The following is a 21,325-nucleotide window of genomic DNA, read 5'->3' on the forward strand; positions in this document are numbered from 1 at the left end:
TTCCTTGAAAAAGATCATTAGGTAATCGAAACTTCCATTTCCATCGAATTCCCCCAAGGCTCTCACCCATGAGCTTACATTCATCGCATACTGCAACTTTAATGCATTCATTAGGTTTATAACGACGCCCTCATACCGCATATCATCTGTCGCATTTCGCGGGGTCCCGAACCCTGGGGAGTCATTGGCACACATTTCATCGGGATATTGGTTGCTGGCTGTCAAATTGGCCAAGAGTGAATGAAGGATGGGATAGCGAGCTCGGGGTCAAAGCACTGGATTACCCTGACCAAATGTTTTAGGGCCTCAATTGATATCTTACCCTCCGCGAAATAATTTGCACACTCTTTACGAAATTCAATGGTTTAATTAACCTGCCTTAAATATTACTTTGAGTTCAAAAATTTATCAAATCTGCTTTTAATATTATTTGCACCTTATAAAATTAGCGAGTAGCAATAAGATCTTCCATCAGGTCCCATATTTTTTATGGTATTCTAGTGAAAGTTTTCTACTCTGACCTTTTGGCCAGGTCCTAAGTGGCGGTCAAGTGGCCGGCATAATAAGCCGACGATGGGCAAAGTCGTTTAAATATTCCAAATCCCAAGTATTTCGCCTGTGCGTGCGCTCACAATTTCCAATTTAATTATACACCTGACCGAATTTGAATATCCCGCCCATGGCACACACATTTGAACACACACCGTGGCCATTCACATGGCCAGGACTCGTAAATTTAACGCATTAAGATATTTAAATAATGTTTTCGCCTTCCTTCCCGTTCGCTGGTTTATATGTGAAATAATTTTGGGTAATGGCAGCCACGTGATTAGCTTGAATCATGCCAAAAATTCATAAATTTCCACTGGTACGCCCGAGGATTTCCCGCTCATTTTCTCCCATCCACGTTTTTCAGCCCTTGTCGCCTTAATTTCCTAATGAAGCCATTCAGTTAGCAAAGTGTCGCCAACCTGATTTCTGGCTTTGGCCTTATATATATACCAGTTTATAAATAGAAAAGTATGGTGAAAGTTGCTTTTTGCGGTTGGAGTGGTTGATGCTACAAGGAGCAATAAAAACCGCAGATAAATACACAGCCGACTTATGATTTCCCCAGCTCTTTCATTAGGTTTAATTAATTAGGTCCAGTTGCATTTTGTTTTGTTTGCGCTAAGCTAATATGTACCTACTTTTAAATTTCTAAATTAAACGTTTACTATGATTTTAATAGCTTGAAAACATTTTAATAAAATGTTTCACATTCCCCCTTTTAAATGCGTTTAAATGGATTGCAACCTTAATTTCAATTGAATTCTAGGAAGGCAAAATAACTCACCCAAAGACTTAAGTAAAAGCTTAGCCAAATAATTTGCTCGTTTTGCAGTTGGAAAGGAAACGTTTCGTCCGGGAAAAAATGGCCTGACCTCGTTTACTCGCACATGAACACATATTTTACTTCGGGCAACATTTTACCTTTCAAATTGTGAATCGAAAATTTAAGGCCCGGCTTCTTTCACTAATCCTTTGAGTTGTGGAGATGCGTTTGAGGATTTTTCTGCTTCTGGTTCTGGTTTTGGTTTTGGATTTTCCTGCCAGTCTTCCGTTTGCATTTTGATTGCCAAAGACTTGGGCTGAGAAAAATGAGGAAAATCTGCGTGAGGCATTCATGGCTCCGGGTAATTTGCACTCAAAATCACAGGCACACACAGAAACAGGTCATACGTCAAAATCAAAATTAATCCGTTTTGTGTTATGTACAGCAATTGAAATTATGTGCTTAAAGGCTTACGCTCAGCCTAACAAACCAAACGGGCAAACAATAAGAAAGGGCAAAAACCAGAGCAAAAAACACAACAACCAGCCGAAAACAGAAATGTAACAATACAGCAACAATCCCCAAACGCAGCACAAATTGCGTATGTTCAGATCCCCTTCCAGAACAGAACCCTCCACACACATTTCCTCCTTTTTTATCCGAGTGCCGCCATTATTTGTGTTTTTATTGCTCCATACATGAAACAAAAAGTAAAAAAAATAAAAAGCGTTAGCGGATGGAGGAGTTTGGGCAAGGTGGCAAATCGAGAGCAGAAGGATGGCGGTTCGCCCGCCATTTGCCATTTGCAACAACTGTGTCGGGGGCACTTGAGAGAAGGGCATAAAACGCCGCTGACACACCATGACACATGCAGCAACAACCGAACTGAGATAATCCCAACTGGTCGACATTTTTATACCCCTCGCAATTTGTTTATGACCTTTTTCTTACAAAAAAAAGTATAAATATTCGAGTCGAATCAAAAAATGTTGTATAATATTATTTTTATTTTAGTAAAAGTAAAAAATAGTAAAGATATATATAGTAATTAGGTATTTTGTACTATAAAATATAAGAAACTATTAAAATTTTCATTTTATAAGAAATAATCTCCAAAATTATTATGGTAATTTAGTTTTCAAAAGCCTTTTTATCTGAAGTACTCCTTTGATCTCCAAAACTAATATAATAATTTAGTTTTCATAAATCATTTATCTTAATTTCTCTTTAAGTGCTTTTCAAAAATTATAAATTTAAAAAAAAACGTTAATTCCAAATTACGAAATGTTAATGAGCTCTTTGATTACCATTTTATTAAAACAATATTCTACTTCCTTTTCTGTTTGTATTTCTAACTTTTAAAGCTAAAAAGTTGATGGGATATTCTATAATGGCACTTAAAATTTATGTATTTTATATTATTTCATATCATATTTACCTTAATAGCTTTTTCAGATTACTTTACATACACAATCTTTTAAAAATAAATTCCCAATGATGATATTCTTTTTGATTGCCATTTTGTTCGGATGAGATAATCAGGCTTTTCAGTTTCCCGTTTCTGTTTGTTATTTCCTCGCCGTTTTCGGAGTTTTTCTCTACAAAATCGGATCCGCGAAATCAGCTCAGCATACCCTGCGTATCGGTTATAAAAGCAAACAATAACAGATTTATTGCATATTTCGCACTGGTAATTGAGATTAAACAGTTGAAAAAATAAGAATGAAAACAGCCGCTTGGCATTTCATAAACCCAGAGGTCGACCCACCCACACACACACATCCAGAAGAGCCATAAAGGCAGGACATAAATTTAAAAGCTCGTATATATCGTTTTGGCTTTTCCCTTAGTCAATCCTTTTGGCGCCCCCACCGATCCTGGGGCCAATCATTTAGGCTCTCCCCCCAATCTCCCAACCTCCGTCATCGAATGTAATTCATTTTAATAATTGTCAAGTGCCCCACTTTATTTATGACAAACTTTTAATAATTTAATTGCTGGCCCAGCAATGTGCTCATTGCTGCTGCCTGGTATTATTGTTGCAATTGCTGGATTTGCTGCTGCTGCGTTCGCATTTAATTGATAAATGCGTTGGGCTGAAAAGGGGCGTGCCCCGGGGTGCGAGGGGCAGGCAATCGAGCGAGTTGCCAGCTGAATAATTTGAATAATTCAATGCTCATGCCCGCCCGTCCATCGCGTTTTGTTTACGCAATTAATTGTGCGGCTGTGTGCCGGGCGAATAACAACAACAGCCTGGAACAGTGGCCCAAAACTGGGACTTAAAGTCCTTTTAGGAAAACCACTTTAAGCCTAAGTCAGGTTGGGAAAAAATAAAAATCGTATATTTATTTAACTGTGCAACCAGTGTTCTTACAAAGAGACAGCCTTTAGTAACTTCATTATATTGATAATCTGTTATTATGCAAGTTAAGACAAGTTAGGAACTTTCAATAATTAAATACCTCAAGCAAGCAAAACCAATATTTTATGTTATACATTTAAAATTATTGCAAAATATGGTTTCAATAAGTTTATATTCAATTGTGAAAAAAAACCCCATTATTCTTATCTGGGAATATATAGAGTTCAGAAAATAATTTTAGTTCAATGGATTTTCACTGAAAGATTTATGTAGCTTTGTTTAGATCATCATATTGGGATTTCCGCATTATCAATCATTTTTATGCAACTTATACCTGAATTAAGTAAATCAAATAGTTCAGAATTTGCGTTATAAATTGAGTTTTGGAAAATAAATATTTTAGATCTTTTTATAGTTTGTTAGAATTACAAATCTTAAGATATATATTTCGATATAGATATAAATTTAAATTTTTTAATTATACAAATTTTTATTGAAAGATTTATGTAGGATCAAATTTTCATGTCTCATGATCCTTAGAGATTGTTTCTGGGCTAGTTTCCTGATCAGTTAGGACCCAGAGTGGTTTTCAGAGATTTTTAGATGATTCCCTAGTTTGTAGAATTGTGTATTTAGGTTTGTGATTTTTGTGATTGCTGTAATCTCTCTTAGATTACTTGAGAATTCCTTTATTTGTAGAACCTTTATTTATGTCACCTTAAGCCACAGTGCATACAGGCGACAGGGTTGCTTGGTCATCACTCGTTTGTCGGCCTGTACTTTCTGTTTCCATTGTGCACTGTCATTTGCTTGATAGGCATGGAATACGTATATCCCAAGCGCTGCCACACACATCGGGGCACCGACCACGCCCACCGCACAACATGACACGCCTGAGGCCTCCAGCCGTAGCCCCGCCTCCACCCCCTTTTGGAACCGCCCCCCCTACGGCCTTGGATAGTTTGGCGCTGTCGTTCATAAGCAATTCATGTGTTTTCCGTAAACACTTCAATTTAATTTTAGTGCCGCGGGCGCGAAATTGCTGCTAAATAATTTAGGCAAAGAATTATTAGAGCAACCCTTTCGAGAGTGAGTCCTGCGAGTCCTGGGCATCCTGTTTCAAGTTCAGGTGCGTCGCTGATTGCCAGCGGGACTGGGATTAACGGAGGTGTCAGCATACGGTGCAAAATTGTCTAGTTTTTTCCGTACACCTATACCATTTTCCCATTTCCCCACTCCGTCTGGCACATAATTGCGGCAAGTCGAAGATAAATTACCCAAACTCAAAACTTTGACCTAAGCGCCGTTTCCGTGAGTAAGATTAATGATGCGGCAATTGCCGAACAGCTCCGACCAACTTGAAATGGCCAGTAGGAGGAACTATCACAGCAACAGCCACTCGACAACTTTATGGGATTTGAATCAAGGGTTGGTTGGCTGGGGGGGGGGGGGGGGGGGGGGGGCAACATAATAATTTCGAACGTGGGTGGCTTGCGCCACATGTGGCACCCCCAAGGTGCGAATGGGTGCATATTTATGGATACAGATACTGGGATACTCAGCAGAAAAGATACATTTATTGCTATGCCATAAACTTTGAGTAATAAATTTCGGTTTTATTGTTCTGACTGACTCTGGCTGACTGACTGACTGGCTGGTCTCTGCTTTTTCGAGTACAGCTCGAGAAATCACCTTGTTAAAAGAGGGTTTTGGGGGGGGGCAACTCTGCCAAATTGGCATATTTATGGCCAAAAGCAGTTTCACGGAAGGCGCTGCCAAAATAGCAAGAGCGATAAACGACACTTGAATGAACTGACTAAACTGTGGATGTGGATGTGAGTTGGTGTCTGTGCCGATGTGATTTATATGGGCCAAGGAATCGGTGCCGAGCCAAACCCAAGTTTCTTTTTAAAATGCCTCGCAAGATGAATGTATCTTAAAGTTTGCGTCGTTCTGCTAATGGTTTCATAAAGCCCATTGCATATGTGCAGGTCGAATGCCGAAGATGGATCGCTTTGCATCTGTCAAGGTGTGAGATATGGCCAAGAATCCAAACTAGTTAAATGGATGGCTACAAAGTGGAAAAGTGGCAAAGGAATATTTGGCCAGAAGGCATGTTATGAGAAGTAAAGAATATATCAAGGAGAGAGTCGTCATTTAGGTGGCCCAAATAGAGATAAATGAGATCATATAATGGTTAAGGAAAAATGTTGGCTATTTTCTGAGAGAAAATAATAATGATTCTTATTAAATTAATGTGCCTTGTAGGTAACAAAATCTTTACTTAAATTATTTTACCCATTGCAAAGGTATAAAAGCACGAAGATATAATAAACGAATTTGTGGTCAGAAGCCAGAAATATGGTTATAAGAATATATGTAGAGAATAAACAGAATAAATACAAATGTTATAATATTAAAGAACAGAAATGTTTTGGTATTTTTCATAGAATTTACCAAGAGTAAGTAATAGTAACTCTGAATACATGAGGGTATCTTATAAGTTACAAACATTTTAGCAGAATATTTTTACCCCCCGTTAGGCTAAAATAACTCATACATTTTCCTAAGGACCCAAGCCAGAAAGGGCCCGGGAAAACTTTGCCATATCCTTAATTGACTTGACGCCGATTAACTGTAATGTATCTTGAGGATATAATATGTGTAAGGCGCACACTTGCATACACAAAGGGGCACACCTACACCTACACCTACAGCTCACAGGCACGTAATCGCGCACCCAAGAACCTTTTTCATGTTTGGCTGCGTTAAATACACGCTCACAGTTTGTTAAGTTCATTTAAAGTTCTGATCCCCATCTGAGCGACGGCTTTAAAATCTGTTTTTTTGCCTGTATATGTATTTTCTTTTTTTGGGTGGAAAAGCTTTGGTGGAGAAGCATAAATGGGAGCAGCTTATGGGGCTGAGTTTAAAACCGACATGCTTACATATGCATGCCCTGTGTGCGGGGAGGCAACTTACATATGTTATTATCGCACAAACTCGCAAATTCTCGACGCAGATAGAGCCAGGAAAAGCGGAATGAAACGAGCGGCGAACTGCGAGCCAACGACTCCCAAATGTATGCTACGTTTTCCAGCATTTTTCATGCTGCGCTGCGCAGTCGACGTCGCCGCCAACTAGCAGGACATCATCCCCAGCGGACGCTCATCATATTTATCCTGGTCCTTGTCCAGGACTCGCTTCCTGCTCCTGCTGCTCCTGCTGCCGCTGTTTGTTCTGCAGCTCGTTGACATTTCATGTCACTGTGTCACCGGCATAAAAAATTAAAAGTATAAAAATGATGCAGACCTCTGTGATCCACCCACTTTGGGCTGACATCCGCTTACCGCTCGACTCCCCGACTCCTCCTTTGGCCAAATCGCTGGCATTATATGCGTAATAAAAACTTGCGGTCCGCCTGGCAGCCTGGCAGCCCGGTATCCTGGCAGCCTGCCTCCTGTTGACCTTTTCGTGGCATTCGTCCTTCTCCTCAAAGGAAGATGATGGCGGCAAAGGATTTCCCAGCGACAGCGGAGTGCTTGTGAGGGATTGACACTTTATTGTATAGTTTGCTCTCTGGCCTGTTCTTAAAGTGCGGAAAGGGTATGGAATATATAAAGAAAGGTTTCACTTGAATGAGTAATGATATGGAAAAGTGCGATAGCGAAGTAGAAGTATAAATAAAAATATTTAGAAACCATAAGAGAAATATATGTGTATTTATTTTTAGTAATCTAAAGTTTACTCATTTTTATTTTTTATAATAACACTGTTATTAGTTGCAGATAAAAAAGAAATTCTTTTGACAATAAACCCTCTTCAAAGTTTAGAGTTAAAATATTAATTTATTATAGAGCATCTGTGTGTCTTTAGTTTTCCACACTTTTTGTCCCACAATTTTGTTGGCTTGTTTTTAAAAGTTTGGTCCTACAAGGTTGAGGGTCAGATGAGGCAATGCCCGCATCTGCAGAGTCCAACTGAGGCGGAAACGTGGGCGTGTGTGCGTGACAGACTGTCTCTAGCCCCCCAGCTCTCAAAACCCAGCCACCCACCACCCAAAACACCCCACTCCCTCTCCACCTCTGACCCTCAGTTGTTCTTGGCCCAAAGCGATGCCTGTTTGCTGCTTGTCTGTCAGCCAACAAGTTAGTCATTTTCTGTATCAAAAAATAAAACGCAAATAAAAAACTTTTACGACATATTTATCTTTTTCGTTTTTATTCTGCCGCCCGTCGTCCAACATCCTGACTTCTTCGCATGTGTCGTGTATATGTATCTATAGGATAGGTGCATAAAGGTTGATACTACTTATATATACGCACTCAACTGTGTGATGTATCATTTGTTTTACATGGTCCGAGCCAGGGAAAAAGACTTCGATTTGTCACCATCAGCGTAATGAAAAACAATCAGCAAAAGTGCCGGGCGGCCAACTGAAGCTTTTCTGATTGCTTTTCCTCTCGGAATTTCCCTGGTCGCAATTTAATGTTAGGTGCATATGGCAAATGACAGTCGGAAGATTAGGTAAACAGTTGGCGATTTGCCTGACAAGATTAGATTTATTAAATTAGAATATATTTATTAAATTGAAACGGAAGATGGATGTCTGGGAGGCTGGCCTTCTAAATGACATATTTATTTGAATGTTACACCAGAAAGACAGATTTTCTTATTAAAATAGTAGTCGTTAGTAGTTAAAATAGTCGATATATACATATACATTTGTTTGGGTCGACTGTTGATGGTAAGATACGTACCTTTTGCTGCCTTCTAAAAATATAGCCCCTATTTTGAAAAGGCACCAGAGCTATAAATAAGAAATAACTGAAAACGTACATACTTACAGATCCAAATAAAATTCCATAGAGTCTTGATAGTTGGTATTTTTCCTAATTTTAAATGCATTTCAGAATGATATTCAGATTAAATGCAAACCGGTTTCCGAGTTACCTTTGTAAAAAAAGTCTTTTTGTACTATAACATTACTGTAAACTTTGGCTGTTGAAACTTCGAAAATAACTTAACAGATTATTAAGTAATAATAAACTCTGAATCTTTTTAATATAATAAAATGCGATAAACTACTCTAGAAAACTATTTTGGGCAAGAACAGGTCACACACTGTGAACACTTAAGTAAAGTCACTTCCCTATCAAAAAAGAATGTCATAATCATTTTCTTTGATTCTTGGTGCTTTCAAGTCAATCTCAGACTTTAGCCGTATAATTTCTGTTATCCGGACCTCGCACATCACATACTTTTGGCCATATTTCATTATGTATGAAATATATACGAATTATCCGAAGCTTTTGGCTTTTGGCAGACTGGAAATAACTTACAGACTTAGGCGCATGGAAGTGGGATTGAGTGCCAGTCTGCCGGTTCTCTGAGCTACTTTTTTTCCTAGCCCCTAGTTTTATGGCTGGTCGTAATGTGCGCAGGTAGGAACCCCCCACACACACACACCATCAAAGGCACACACATACTGGCGCACTCAAGGCAAACCGTCGGGAGTCTTAAAGCTCAACAATCGTGCTAATGGCCCGTACTCGTCCTTGTCGCCGTCGTCTGGAATGGTAAATGGTAAGGTTCCATGGCGGAGCCGAAAGTTTTTATTTGTTATTATATACTTTGGCGTGTCAAATAAACATCACACATCTAGCGTACATGAAACATGTTTTATATGCGACTTCTCTGCGGCTGTTGAGGCCTCTACGTGTTGTGGTTGCGCACTTTCTTCTAGCTTTCATCCAAACAGAGGAAAAAATTAGAAATTAATGTGATAGATCATGATTTAAAATAATTTTAAAAATTAAGTGGGGTACACAAAATATTTAAGAGGATTTTTGATACTTAAGAAGAACAGATAGAACTGATAGATATTGCTTTAAAATAATTTAAATGTTAGGTAAGGTGCACAAAATATTAAATAGGTTTTTTTATACTTTCCTAAAGAACCTTTATGATTTTAAACAAATCATATTATTTTGAATTTAGGAATCTTTTTCCGCAGTGCACTTCTTCTTTTTGAGGCTAGGCATTGCCATGTGTATGAAAGATTGCATGGCAATGGATGAGAGTTAGGGGAAAAGAGGACTGTGTCACACGACTGCGGCTCATTTGCATGAGTTGTCGCAGGCTTTTAGTCGAAAACTTCCTCCGTTGTCGTTTGGCGCTTTTGGCTGATGAGTGGGGGAAGTGGGGGGAGTTCGCTTAAGCCAAAATATCAACATTGGTTCAAAAGTATTCCAAAAACAATTAAATCACGTTAATTGTTTTTACCCGTCTGTCTGGCAAAGCAAGAATTTTGAGATTTTAAGGATTCGCACGATTCTAGAAAATCCTGAGATTGGTGAAAATTGTTCTGAAACTTAATTAAAACTTGGTTGATCCGAAAAATTGGAATGACTGACACTTTATTTTATGCCTTAAAAGAATGATCTTTGTTGCTTAGCATTAAAACTATTTTTTATGAAGTATTTTATAGTAACTAAGTTACTTACTTACTTAATTTATTAATATATATTTTTTAAATATAAATATATATTTGTTTTTATTCCACTGTGCGAACTTTACGCGTGTGTACTAACGTTAATTTTATGCCATTTCATTTGCTTTCGCTTTCCAAACGTGTGATTTATGCAAAGCAGCAGCGAATAAACAAATGCCCCCGGCCAAGGTGTCTCTATAAGGTGGATTTATGAGAGCCAAAGTGCTGAAATGAAGGGGGCCTCCACTAGATTATAAGATACTATCTACAGATCGCCACTCTTCTGATGGAAAACCCTCTTTCTTCTCCTCTTTGCAGGATGCACCTGTTCTTCGTGCTAATTTCGTGCCTGGTGAGCTCCGCGCACTGCTGGCAGTTCGACGGAGGAGGTGGAAGTGGATCCCATCGGCGGACCAGGAACACGGGAAGGAGTCCTCCTCCGCCGCCAGCCGGAGGCAGGGGATCCGCCGCCCTGCTGGGCTCCCAGCAGCAGGACATCCTCTACGCCTGTCCCCTCAACTCCATGTGCCAGTGCGCCGGGCTGCCCAACGAGACAAGCACCCTGATTGAGATTAATTGCAACGAGGTGGCCCTGTACAAGTTTCCAGGTAGGTGACCCCGAGCCCCCTATGTAGGATATAGCCCCCTGTATCGCCTGTCAATGTGTCCTTCCAGCTTGTCACGCTTTATTTATGTGGCAAATATTTTCATTGCCAGTTGGTCATAAATTGCCTTGGCCACATCACACGGCAAGGACTTCTTCCTTTTCCCATTTTCCCATTACATTACCCATTTCCCATTTCCCTGACCATCCTGACCATCCTGAAGCGCCCTTGGGTTCTTTGTCCTCCTGTCGCCTGCAGCTGGAAAAATGTAATTTTTTAATGAAGCCTCAAACAGCTTTGTCGCGGCCCACAAATAAAATGAAATCTTACATTTAAGTTTGCCAATTAGTTGTAAAAATAAAGTTTCCTTTCATTTTATTTTATTTTGTTTTCTCTGCCTTGTCTTCCCCCCGCTTTGCTTTTCCGTTGCTTGGGGAAAAGTTTTATAACGATTGCTGTGGCAAATTCCACGCAAATTTTGGTAGTTTTTATACCTGGCATTTATTGAGTGCAGGGGTAGATTGTTTTATAGCGTGTAATGTGTACTTTATGTTTTTGAAGAACAGTAAAAAATGGTAAAGATCGTACCTGATGGTTCTTATGAGGCATTGTAAGAAGGGTTATTCTTTATATACCACTAAAGAGGTATGGTTACCAAAAACCATTGTGACTATAAAAGTTGTGAATACACTTCTTTGGTAACTCTATGTCTCCCAAAAAGGGTTTTTAAGCTCGTTTGCCAACTTCATTAAAAGTTTATAGCTCTCCGAGCATTCCTGCAGTGGGTATCTTACAGTCGACCCAACCAACCAAGAATTGTGCTCCCCTTTTTAAGTAATGAATGAATGGCAAGTTTCCATAGCTCCATTGTCATTTTCCATTTCCATTGCGAGCGGAAAATGTTTCTCATTGCGGTGGCTTCTTTTCTCCCCGCCCTGTGTGTGGTATGTTTTGAGACTTGTGTTGAAAATATTACCATTCCACACCCCGCTTCTTCTTCGTTAACAACTGTGACACGCCCACAGAGTCGCCTTTTTGGCCAAAAGTTGCCGCATAAAGTTGCAAAAAATGGAAATAAAAGGAATAAAAGAAACAAAATAATAAACAAAGTTGTTGACTGGCAAAACACACAAAAATTGGCCAGACATTGGCAGCAGCGGGAATAGAGAAGCCAGGAATGCTATTGAAAAGTTTGTCTCCTGCTCGGTGGTTTTCCCCCGGGCTCCGAAGGGGGGAAATGGGAAATGGCCACTCCGCATTGGCAATTTATCCTTCGTTTCTTATGCAAAACTTTCCAATTGCATCTGCATTGGCTTTTGCTTTAATGAAAAACTTTAAAATATTACGACTAATCGAATTAAAACGAATGGCACGTCGAACAAGCTTATCCAAATCCAAATTCTGTATTTCATTTACTGCTCGCATCAAAGGAAAATAAAGTGTGTGTTTTTACTGCTTAAAGCGTTGCACTCCAAACAGATGTCTCAATTCTAGGACTAAACCGAAAAATATGTATCTGCAGATAAATTTTATTCTAGATACGTATGTATATATGACGTTGATGGGGATGTTAGCGACAACGATTGCATTCGAGCAGCAGAAGAAATGTTGCAGCTGGAAAACTTTTGGCAATTAGCAATTCTAATGCAAACGGACACACAGAAACCAGCAGATGCGAGAAAAAGGAAGAGAAAACACTTTGGTTGACAGCCTGGCTAATTGCGTGCCACGCCCCCTGCCCCAGGACCTCCTCCTCCGCCTTCAGCCCCTCATCGAATCGACTTCCTGGCTGGCTGGCATGTCACCATGTGGTCGAGGAGCCCCCGAAAAAAGAAAAATAACCAAAACTATGCACCCAGAAATTTTAAAAGTGGACGAGGGGCTAGAAGTTTTTCCTGGAGAAGAGGATTTGACAACTGTAACTGGGGACCCAACAGACTAGTTGAAAATTCATTTAATATCTCAAAATTCCTAGTGCGTTAGGAATATGCAGCAGTGGCACTTTTATGTCCCTAATTTAATGTAGAATTCCTATTGTCTATTGGGGACATACTATATAGAGAAAAAATATATAGAAAATTCTGCAGCTACAATTTAGATTTATTTTTAATGTTTCATTTTCGGGCTTTCCCCTCCTGGTGGTCACTTTCACGCTTGGCCAGAGGCAGTTTTTGGCCAGATAGCAGCATCCTTGGTTCGATTTGGCCGCAATTTTCATGCCGAAACTATTTGGGGAGCGACCGAAAAACGAAAATGAAAGACGACAGTTTGCCCACATGCCGCACGTTTCCTGGTTCGGTTCTTTACTCTATATATATTTTTTGCTATTTTTTGTTATTGCCCCGTTGCAGGACACAAACTATATGGATATAAATGGTAGCTCTGGCCTGCCACTCGGTTCCTGTCTTTAGCTGCCTTCCTGAATGCCGGGGCAAAACAATAACTTTTCAGCTGACGTAATCTTCATCAACACACGGACGCACAGGCTCCGAGGCATCTGAGTTTTGGTTGTCGGTGGCCAGCAGATTGCCACCGAGTTTTGGGGCAGCTTTAGTTGGGCCTTAGAGCACACAAATTGCCGCATTGGTCGAGTTGAAATTCAGGTCTATACACAATCCTTGTCGGAGATTTTGTCGTATCACTTAAAATGGCTCTGCCCTCAGCCGAGTTTACAATAGATCTAGAGCTAAGTGCATGTGGTTTTTGGAAATCTTGTATTTCGGTTTAGCAAATACAAGATTACAAAATACTCAGCAGTTTGTTTTAATGGGGTTCTGTCTTGTTGTCTTGCTGTGGTAAATATTCCAGAGGAGAAAACATTTTTAATGGTTGTTATTTAATATATACTTTTATTTAGCAGTACTAAAAATATTTCAAGGAATGTAATACCTGATTTAAATACCCTTCACAAAGTATTTTTACGATTATGTTTATTTTGTAAAGGGCTTAGGCCAGGATAACTATTTTTAAAATATTAAAATTACTTAAAATTATAAAAAACAATGTGGTTTTGATGGTTATTTCTTATAAACATAATAAATATTTAATAAATAATAAAACAATAATTAAAAAAAGTTATTAAAAGTTATTTTATAATTTTTTTATCTCTTGAAGGGTGTTTGCTTGGAGGTCTTTTATTAAACAATAATATAAATATTAAAATAAATTATTTTATATTTTGTTTATTTTTAACGTTAGGGCGTCATTTTATATAAATAACATTCAAACTATTAAAAATAGATATATAGTTATTGTAACCTCCTTGGCAAAGTTGTTCTATGTTTTTGCTGAAGTTTTAAGCAAGTCAAAGAAATTTCGGTGGCTTTGGTCGAGTTAATTTTGTGCTTCTCGCTCCTTTCCATCAAACCGACACTTTGTTATTTGTGCTTCATTTTGTTTTTTCATATACTCGGTGGGGCGAGTTGAATAAACACTTGGCAAGTGACGCAAAACGAGACGAGAACGTTGAACGTGGACGAGAATACAAACAGTTGGGGTGATGGTAAGTTGGGAAGTTGGGGCGGAATGGGAGCGGTCTTCGCTGGTCTGCCTGGAAGCAAAAGTAAATAAATAAATATGCTTGGCATTTTGTCAGAGAATTGACTTGCGGCCATAAAGCACAAGCCAACGACGTACGCCGGACGCTTCCAGAAGGAGTCCTCCGTCCAGGATCCCCGTGTCCACATCCTCCGGTTCCCATTCCCCAATCTCCAATCCCATTCCCCAGTCTGTTCCCCGAGTTCATTTCAGTTGTTGGACCCCCAGGCACGGGGCTAGAAGTTTATTAACGCCATATGTGTTGTTGCCGTTGCTGTGTTGGTTTGTCCACTCATAACAAAACACTGGCCATAGCTTAGATATGCACACGCCCCCGCACACACACTATACATATATCCCATATATAGGTGTATGTATCTTGTGGATACATAGTTGGCCCTGCATGAGAAATGCGCCGGACTTTACTTGGCCACGTGTTTGCTGCTCGGTCAGGGGGGCGCACGCGTGTCAACAGGGCGTATGATTAATATTGTATTAATATGCGATATGTAATTAAGATGTAAGCTGCTCTGTGCTTATATTACTATTCCTGTTTGTAGGAGGTCGTACCACGCACATCTGTGTGGGCACTGCATGCTACAATATGCATACTATATATGCATTGACATTGGAATAAACAACAATCTAAACGTATCTGCGATACGATCTTGATCAGGTTTAGCTTAATTTTATGCACCCAAAGCCAACAATTTAATTTGGACAACATTGATGTGTTCTAGCCTGGGCACTATTGAAAATTATACTGCCAATTAAAAGATTATTTCAGGCATCACTTTTGATTCCACAGCTAATGCGATTTAATTGAATTTTATATTCTAAAATGATGACTTTATTCTAACTCATCAATATTAATTGGTTGCGCGGCTTAAAATTAACTCTATGGAAATAATATGATATTCTTTCTAAATTTATAAATCTGGGGTATGGGAATATAACACCAGAAATTACGTGGTATATCCATTTATAGCCAATTTGAATATTTTTGTTTAATTTGTATCTTTTGCTCTTTTTATTCATTTTAAGTACGCAAATATTAAATGTAGCAACTACAGTTAATTCAGGGAATTTAAACTTTTGATTTTATTATACAATTCTTCTCAATTAAATTGAAAAATTCTTAAAGTACGTGAGACAAACAAGTAATTATAATTAAATAGTTTTTAATAATATTTAAATTTTTGTAATTTGATATGTATAAAATTAAATATAATGTAATATGTAAATTAATTGGCATTAAGGTTATGTTAATCTTTCGAATACCAATTTCATGTTTTTTTTTTTAAACGTTTAGTTTACTAAAATATAATAAAATTGGATAATTTCAAATGAAAGTTGTGATTGAATCAAGGCATTAGGTTTCCTTAAGTTCCTAACGATCTTTCTTCGCTTCCGACGAGCTGCTCCTGGATCCCCTTTGAGTGTCTTCAATTTTTGTGTGACTCAGAAGCAGCTCGGGGGAGACATCAAAGCCGCAATTAAATTACGATTCGTTGAGCATGTGTTAATTAAACAGGAGCAGCGGGGCAGGACGAGGTCCTTGGAGTGCCCGAGGGGCGAAAGGACGCCGCTCTCAAAGGAGTTGGTCACCAGGGCGACTCTCGCATGGAATTGGAGCTCCTGACAAACACACACTTGTTTAATGGGAAAGGTGTGGAGTGCGGGAAAAGCGGTGAAAGTGGGGAAAGTGGGGATAGAGCGGGGTGACCATGTGTTTTAGCCTGATTATGGTAACGGCTGCTGCTGCTTTAGACCAAAGGGAATTTCCATGTCATGCTTGTCAACTTAAATTATGGCCTGACCTTACCTTAAGCATTCTGCGGGAAGGGGGCGGGGCCGGAAGGGTCTGGAATTCCAGCCCAAATCCACCCACAACCTCAACCCGTCCGCCAACATGGTAAATATTTTTCGGTCGAGTGGCGTGTCTCTTTGCCGCTTCCCCTCCTTCACTCCTACGATTTCCACACAGACCAACTGACGTGCAACATGAAAATGCACTTTTCGCTTTTAATTGAAAAATTTCCTCCTCTCTTCGGTTCGCTACGTTGTTTTGTGTATTGTCATTTTTGGGCTTTTTTAGAACGGGGCCAAAACGGAGGCGTTTCTATTTTTATTCATCCAATTTTCCACCACATTTGCTATGCATTTCGCATGTTCCCAGTATTCCTGTGTGAGTTTCTGCATTAAAGTCAAAGCGAAAATCGCGACTAATCCCAGATTTTCAGAGATTGACTCGACCATCAACGTTTTGGCAGAAATTAACAAAAAACACAAAAAAATAGGAACAAACTGGCGAGCGAAATAATTAAACATCAATTTGATGAGTTCAAACTGGGGGGAAAAAATGGAGAATATCAAAGCATCTAGGCAAAGAGAAAAAATACCGCATAAAACGAAAACTGACCAACAATTGATTGTTTCTTATAAATATTCAATGCGCCAGAGAGTGCAAAAATCAATCGCTCTATGTTTGCCTATTTTTTTATTTTTTTGCGCCATGGAATATTTAATAAGTGAAAACGCACTGATTCCCGATGAAACTTTGTTGAGGTTTGACTGGCAGGGAATTAAGCTCGCAAAAAATATGCAAAATGCATGAAACCGTTCAGGGAAAAACTTTTGAAAATTGTAAATCGCTCAACTGTTTATTTTTCCAATAAGCGAAAGCGTTTCTTTGTTTTCCTCTGTTTTTCAAGATAATTTAATCAACCTTGACATGTGGCAGTTTCATTTCGATTAAAGACATTTTTTGTCGTGCCTTAAATGTGCTCTTAAAAATTCATGTATGTATAATTTTCAATTGTATGTGCAGTTAAATATATTCTGGTTAACTCCCCTAATCGATTTGCCCCATAAAAAATCGAGTTCGCTGCGATTCATTGTTATACTCGGCCAAGATGTCACTGTGCTGTCTTTGGCATGGTCATAAAATGAAATTTGTTGCCTTTTTTGGTGGCTGGTTAGTCGATTTCTGTGCCCTTCCTGAAGGCACGGAGCCTGGATCCATTCTGTGCCCCAGGCCCAACCGGAAACGCGCACAAAAATCGAGAGCGTGGCTCCATCGCCTGCGGGGAGTTGGTTTCGGCCATGGCCCATGGACCTGGTCCTCTGGTCCGTCGAAACTGGGGGGTCCATTGTCTGATGGCACGCTGATGACCCATTTGCCTTAACGCGCCGGCGATCAAAACTGCCAAAACAAAAGCCATCATCGTTAGACGTGGGGAGACATCTATGTATCGACGGCACAGGGAATCTACGATGGCCGCCCGGGCATATTCCCTCGTTTATGGTAAACGCTTCGAATGCCGTTTAAAATCAATTTGAATGATGAACTGATGGCCACCATCGCGGCGAGGTCTCTCACTTTGCGGAGCGACTCGGATGCGCCAGTACATCCAATATCAAACCAATTTTCAAAAGACACACGGGAAAAATTTGGAAGAACTTACAACAGTAGTCTGTAATAAAATCATATATCTGATTAGGCTGAACTCATCACAAATCCTGTTCATTTTTATAATAATCATTGAAGGGTTCATACTAGACGTGGGATAATCCGAATTAATTTCCTTAACATCCCTTTTACCGCCATACTAGAATGGTTAACAATTTTTTTAATCAGCCATAATTGCATTAAGTTTAAAATTAATTATGGCTTTATGAAAAAATCTGTAACCAATCAAAAAACAGTAGAAATTAAAAGAGATAAAAACAATTTTACATACACTTCGAAAAGTATTTGCCGTGCATTTCAAAAATAGAAGTCAATGCGAATTTTTCTTTAATTTTTGAAAAGGTTTCTTTTACTTAGTAAATTAACTTTATATCATACATTTTCCCATTGTTAGCATTTAGTTTATTATTACTTGTTAGCATTATATAAATAAAACAAGGAAGAACGCTATAGTCGAGTACCTCGACTATCAGATACCCGTTACTCAGCTAAAGGGACCAAAGGGAAATGGAGATATGCAAGCAGCAAAGAGAGATTTAAGTGCGCCACCTACCGGCGGAAGACAGATTTAAGCATTGTGGGCGTTAGGGTAGGCGTGGCAAATTTTGTTTTGGATCAATCGATAGGTATTGACGAGACCAATACATTTCAGTTAAAATTTGTTATCTAGCATAAAAATTGTGGGCGCCACAGGCTTGGGCGGTTTGTGGGCGTTAGAGTGGGCGTGGCATATTCGCATAACAAACCTGCGCTGCGTACAAGGCTACGGAATCTAAATCTGAAATCCCAATACTCTATCTTTGATAGTTTCCGAGATATCCGCGTTCATATTTACGGTTTTTTGAAGTTTGTGGGCGGTTTGTGGGCGTTAAAGTGGGCGTGGCAAACTTTTTTTTTGGGTCAATCGATAGGTATTGATGAGAACAATTCATTTCAGTTTAAATTTTTACTCTAGCATCAAAGCTGTAGAAGCCACAGTTTTGGGCGGTTTGTGGGCGTTAGAGTGGGCGTGGCACTCTACTGAAACAAACTTGCGCTGCGTAAGAAGCTCGGGAATCTGCTCGCCAAATCTCAATAGCCTAGCTCTCATAGTTTCCAAGATCTCAGCGTTCATCCGGACAGACAGACGGACAGACGGACAGACGGACAGACGGACAGACGGACATGGCTAAATCGACTCGGCTAGTGATCCTGATCAAGAATATATATACTTTATGGGGTCGGAAACGCTTCCTTCTGCCTGTTACATACTTTCCGACGAATCTAGTATACCCTTTTACTCTACGAGTAACGGGTATAAAAATAAATCATACATTTTTCTTTAGGAGATAATTCTTCTAATGTATAGAACAGGGCTAATATTTTTTTAGTGTATGCTGGACCTCTTTTTATAATACTTTGAATTAATCAATTTATTAACAAGTTAAATATCTTACATTTTTGGATGGTCATATAAGCTTAAAGGAATATCATTCAGCCAATAGGCTATTCATTTTAAAGTGGGGTTACCAGAGTCTGCGAAGCTATGGTATTGCTTCTATAACGATTATAATCTGGTTGGATACATTTTCGAAGCGTACTTATTGACTATATTTCCCAGAGCTTTCCCTAAGTAACCCCCTTTCTAACATGTTTAATCTCTTTATTCCTTTTTCCCCTGCAGAGTTCATGCACAGCAGTGTGCGATACATCGAGATGTCCAACACCCACCTGCAAAGTGTCGACGATGAGACCTTCCAGGGGCTACGTCTCAAGACACTGAAGCTAATCGACAACGAGCTGCAGGATATATCCGAGCGGAGCTTCAGGTGAGTGCTTCTCCCTCCTCGGGCGAAAGTGGCGAGTCACGTGGGGTGGTGAGACGAGAAAGGTGGTGACCCAAAGGCACACCTGCCGGGGGAAATGATGACAGGACAGTTGGCTGGCCGGCCTATTTACATGACCCCTTTTTCACCTGGGCGCGCAAGAGTGTACATATGTTTGTTTCTGCAAATGTATGTGCCTGCGTGTGTCAGCCGGTGAAGAGCGCTTTGTGTGCTTTTTACAACATAAACCTGCAAGTTGTAAAAAAGGCGTAAAATTAAGTTTAACAAAGCGAGGAGGGGCGGTGGCGTCGCGTTTTCCGCGGGGCACTCAGGCTGAAAATGCAAGCGGGAAATGCAAACTCACACACGCAGCGCGAAACGCAAAAAAGTCCAGAGAAAATGGAAAACTTTCAAGCGCTATTTGTTTGAGTGTAAATAATCACAAAAAGCGAAGAGGAGAGCAAGACGGGTAAGGGAAAGGAGGGAATTCTGAAGTATATGGGTGTTATAACACCGAACAAATAAATGCTCTAAGAAAAATAGATAATATATCATATTAACAGGGCCCAAAGACTATATATTCCTAAAAAATCACGTGGCTATTTCTAAAACTAATATTATTTATAAAATATGAGAGATTATATGTAAGGAATTGTAAATCTGTTATACATTAGTTGGTTTTATTAGAGATTTTCTGAACGTATTACATATATAATTGATTTATTGTCTATTTGATTATCATTTTGTAATGCTTTTTCAAAGAGTAATCAGACAACTAGGGAAAAAGTTAACACACTTGCATGCAGAAAAATGTGCTTGTTGTGCTGACTGTAGTACAGTGAATACCGGCTCTTATTTCGTCAGCATTTTGTGATTCGGTTCACATTACACATCACACATTTGACTGGGGCTGCAACTTCCCGTTCGCCGCCCCCTTTTGGCCACCTTATTTTCTGTGTGTGTAGAAGGGGAGAAATGGGGAAAGGAGAGATCGTGGGAAAGAGTCGACCGCATTTGCCAGCCTTTTGGTTTTTTTTTCCATTTTTTTTTCTGCTCTTCATCTTATACGCTTTTTGTTGCCATGAAATGAAACGCGAAAATTTTTTAACGAGCACAAAGGATAACCAGAGTTGGGGTCACGCCCCTTAACCGCAGGCGACCGCCCACCCGCACACACATTAAGCTGCTAAAGTTAAATGGATGCCCACAGTTAACGGCTGTGTGCAGTTTTCCAGGCAGAAAAGAGAGTTTATCCCCCCTATAAGGAGGGGATAAGCGGGGGAGCCAGCCAAAGACACAGTTACACACTCCGATGGCATTAAGAATTTAAATCAAACTAATTAATGCTCATAAGGCTGGCAAATGTGGTTACAGTCTACCTCTTCTTTTTCTATATGTGTGCCTTTCTCCCGTACTTTCACTCTCCCCTTTTAATTCTCTTCATAATACACTCCTGCCGCAATGTCAATTAGTGGGAAATTTAGGTATGGGGAAAATGGAAATGCCTCTCAAAAATGGTATAGTAGATAAAAAATACATGCCTGTTTCTGTACATGGAGTATATCTAGGTTGTGCCTATAAATACTCTTTTATATGGCTTAATTGACAAGTTATGAATTAAAAGTAAAATAATGGCTTTGGAGCTAGGTTAAATTTAGTTATGTAGGGGAGCAAAACTTTTAAATACCTTTTTTAAGTATTAATAGAGCTTAAAACTTCAAATATAACTCCACTTT

The 21,325-nt window shown here is 39.4% G+C and overlaps 1 protein-coding gene across 2 annotated transcripts in view; it reads left to right on the top strand.

Moving 5' to 3' along the window:
- The window catches only part of LOC119547383 (chaoptin), a 44,253-nt gene that overhangs the window by 14,095 nt on the left and 8,833 nt on the right, over positions 1-21,325 (top strand). For both annotated transcript variants that reach the window (XM_037854218.1, XM_037854219.1), the window contains exons 2-3: positions 10,489-10,778; positions 19,448-19,592. In XM_037854218.1, coding sequence (XP_037710146.1) covers positions 10,490-10,778; positions 19,448-19,592 — 434 coding nt within the window. In that variant the 5' untranslated portion in view covers position 10,489. The remainder of the gene's footprint in view (positions 1-10,488; positions 10,779-19,447; positions 19,593-21,325) is intronic.

Source organism: Drosophila subpulchrella, chromosome 2L (assembly GCF_014743375.2).
Source record: "Drosophila subpulchrella strain 33 F10 #4 breed RU33 chromosome 2L, RU_Dsub_v1.1 Primary Assembly, whole genome shotgun sequence".
Taxonomy (NCBI): Eukaryota; Metazoa; Arthropoda; class Insecta; order Diptera; family Drosophilidae; genus Drosophila; species Drosophila subpulchrella.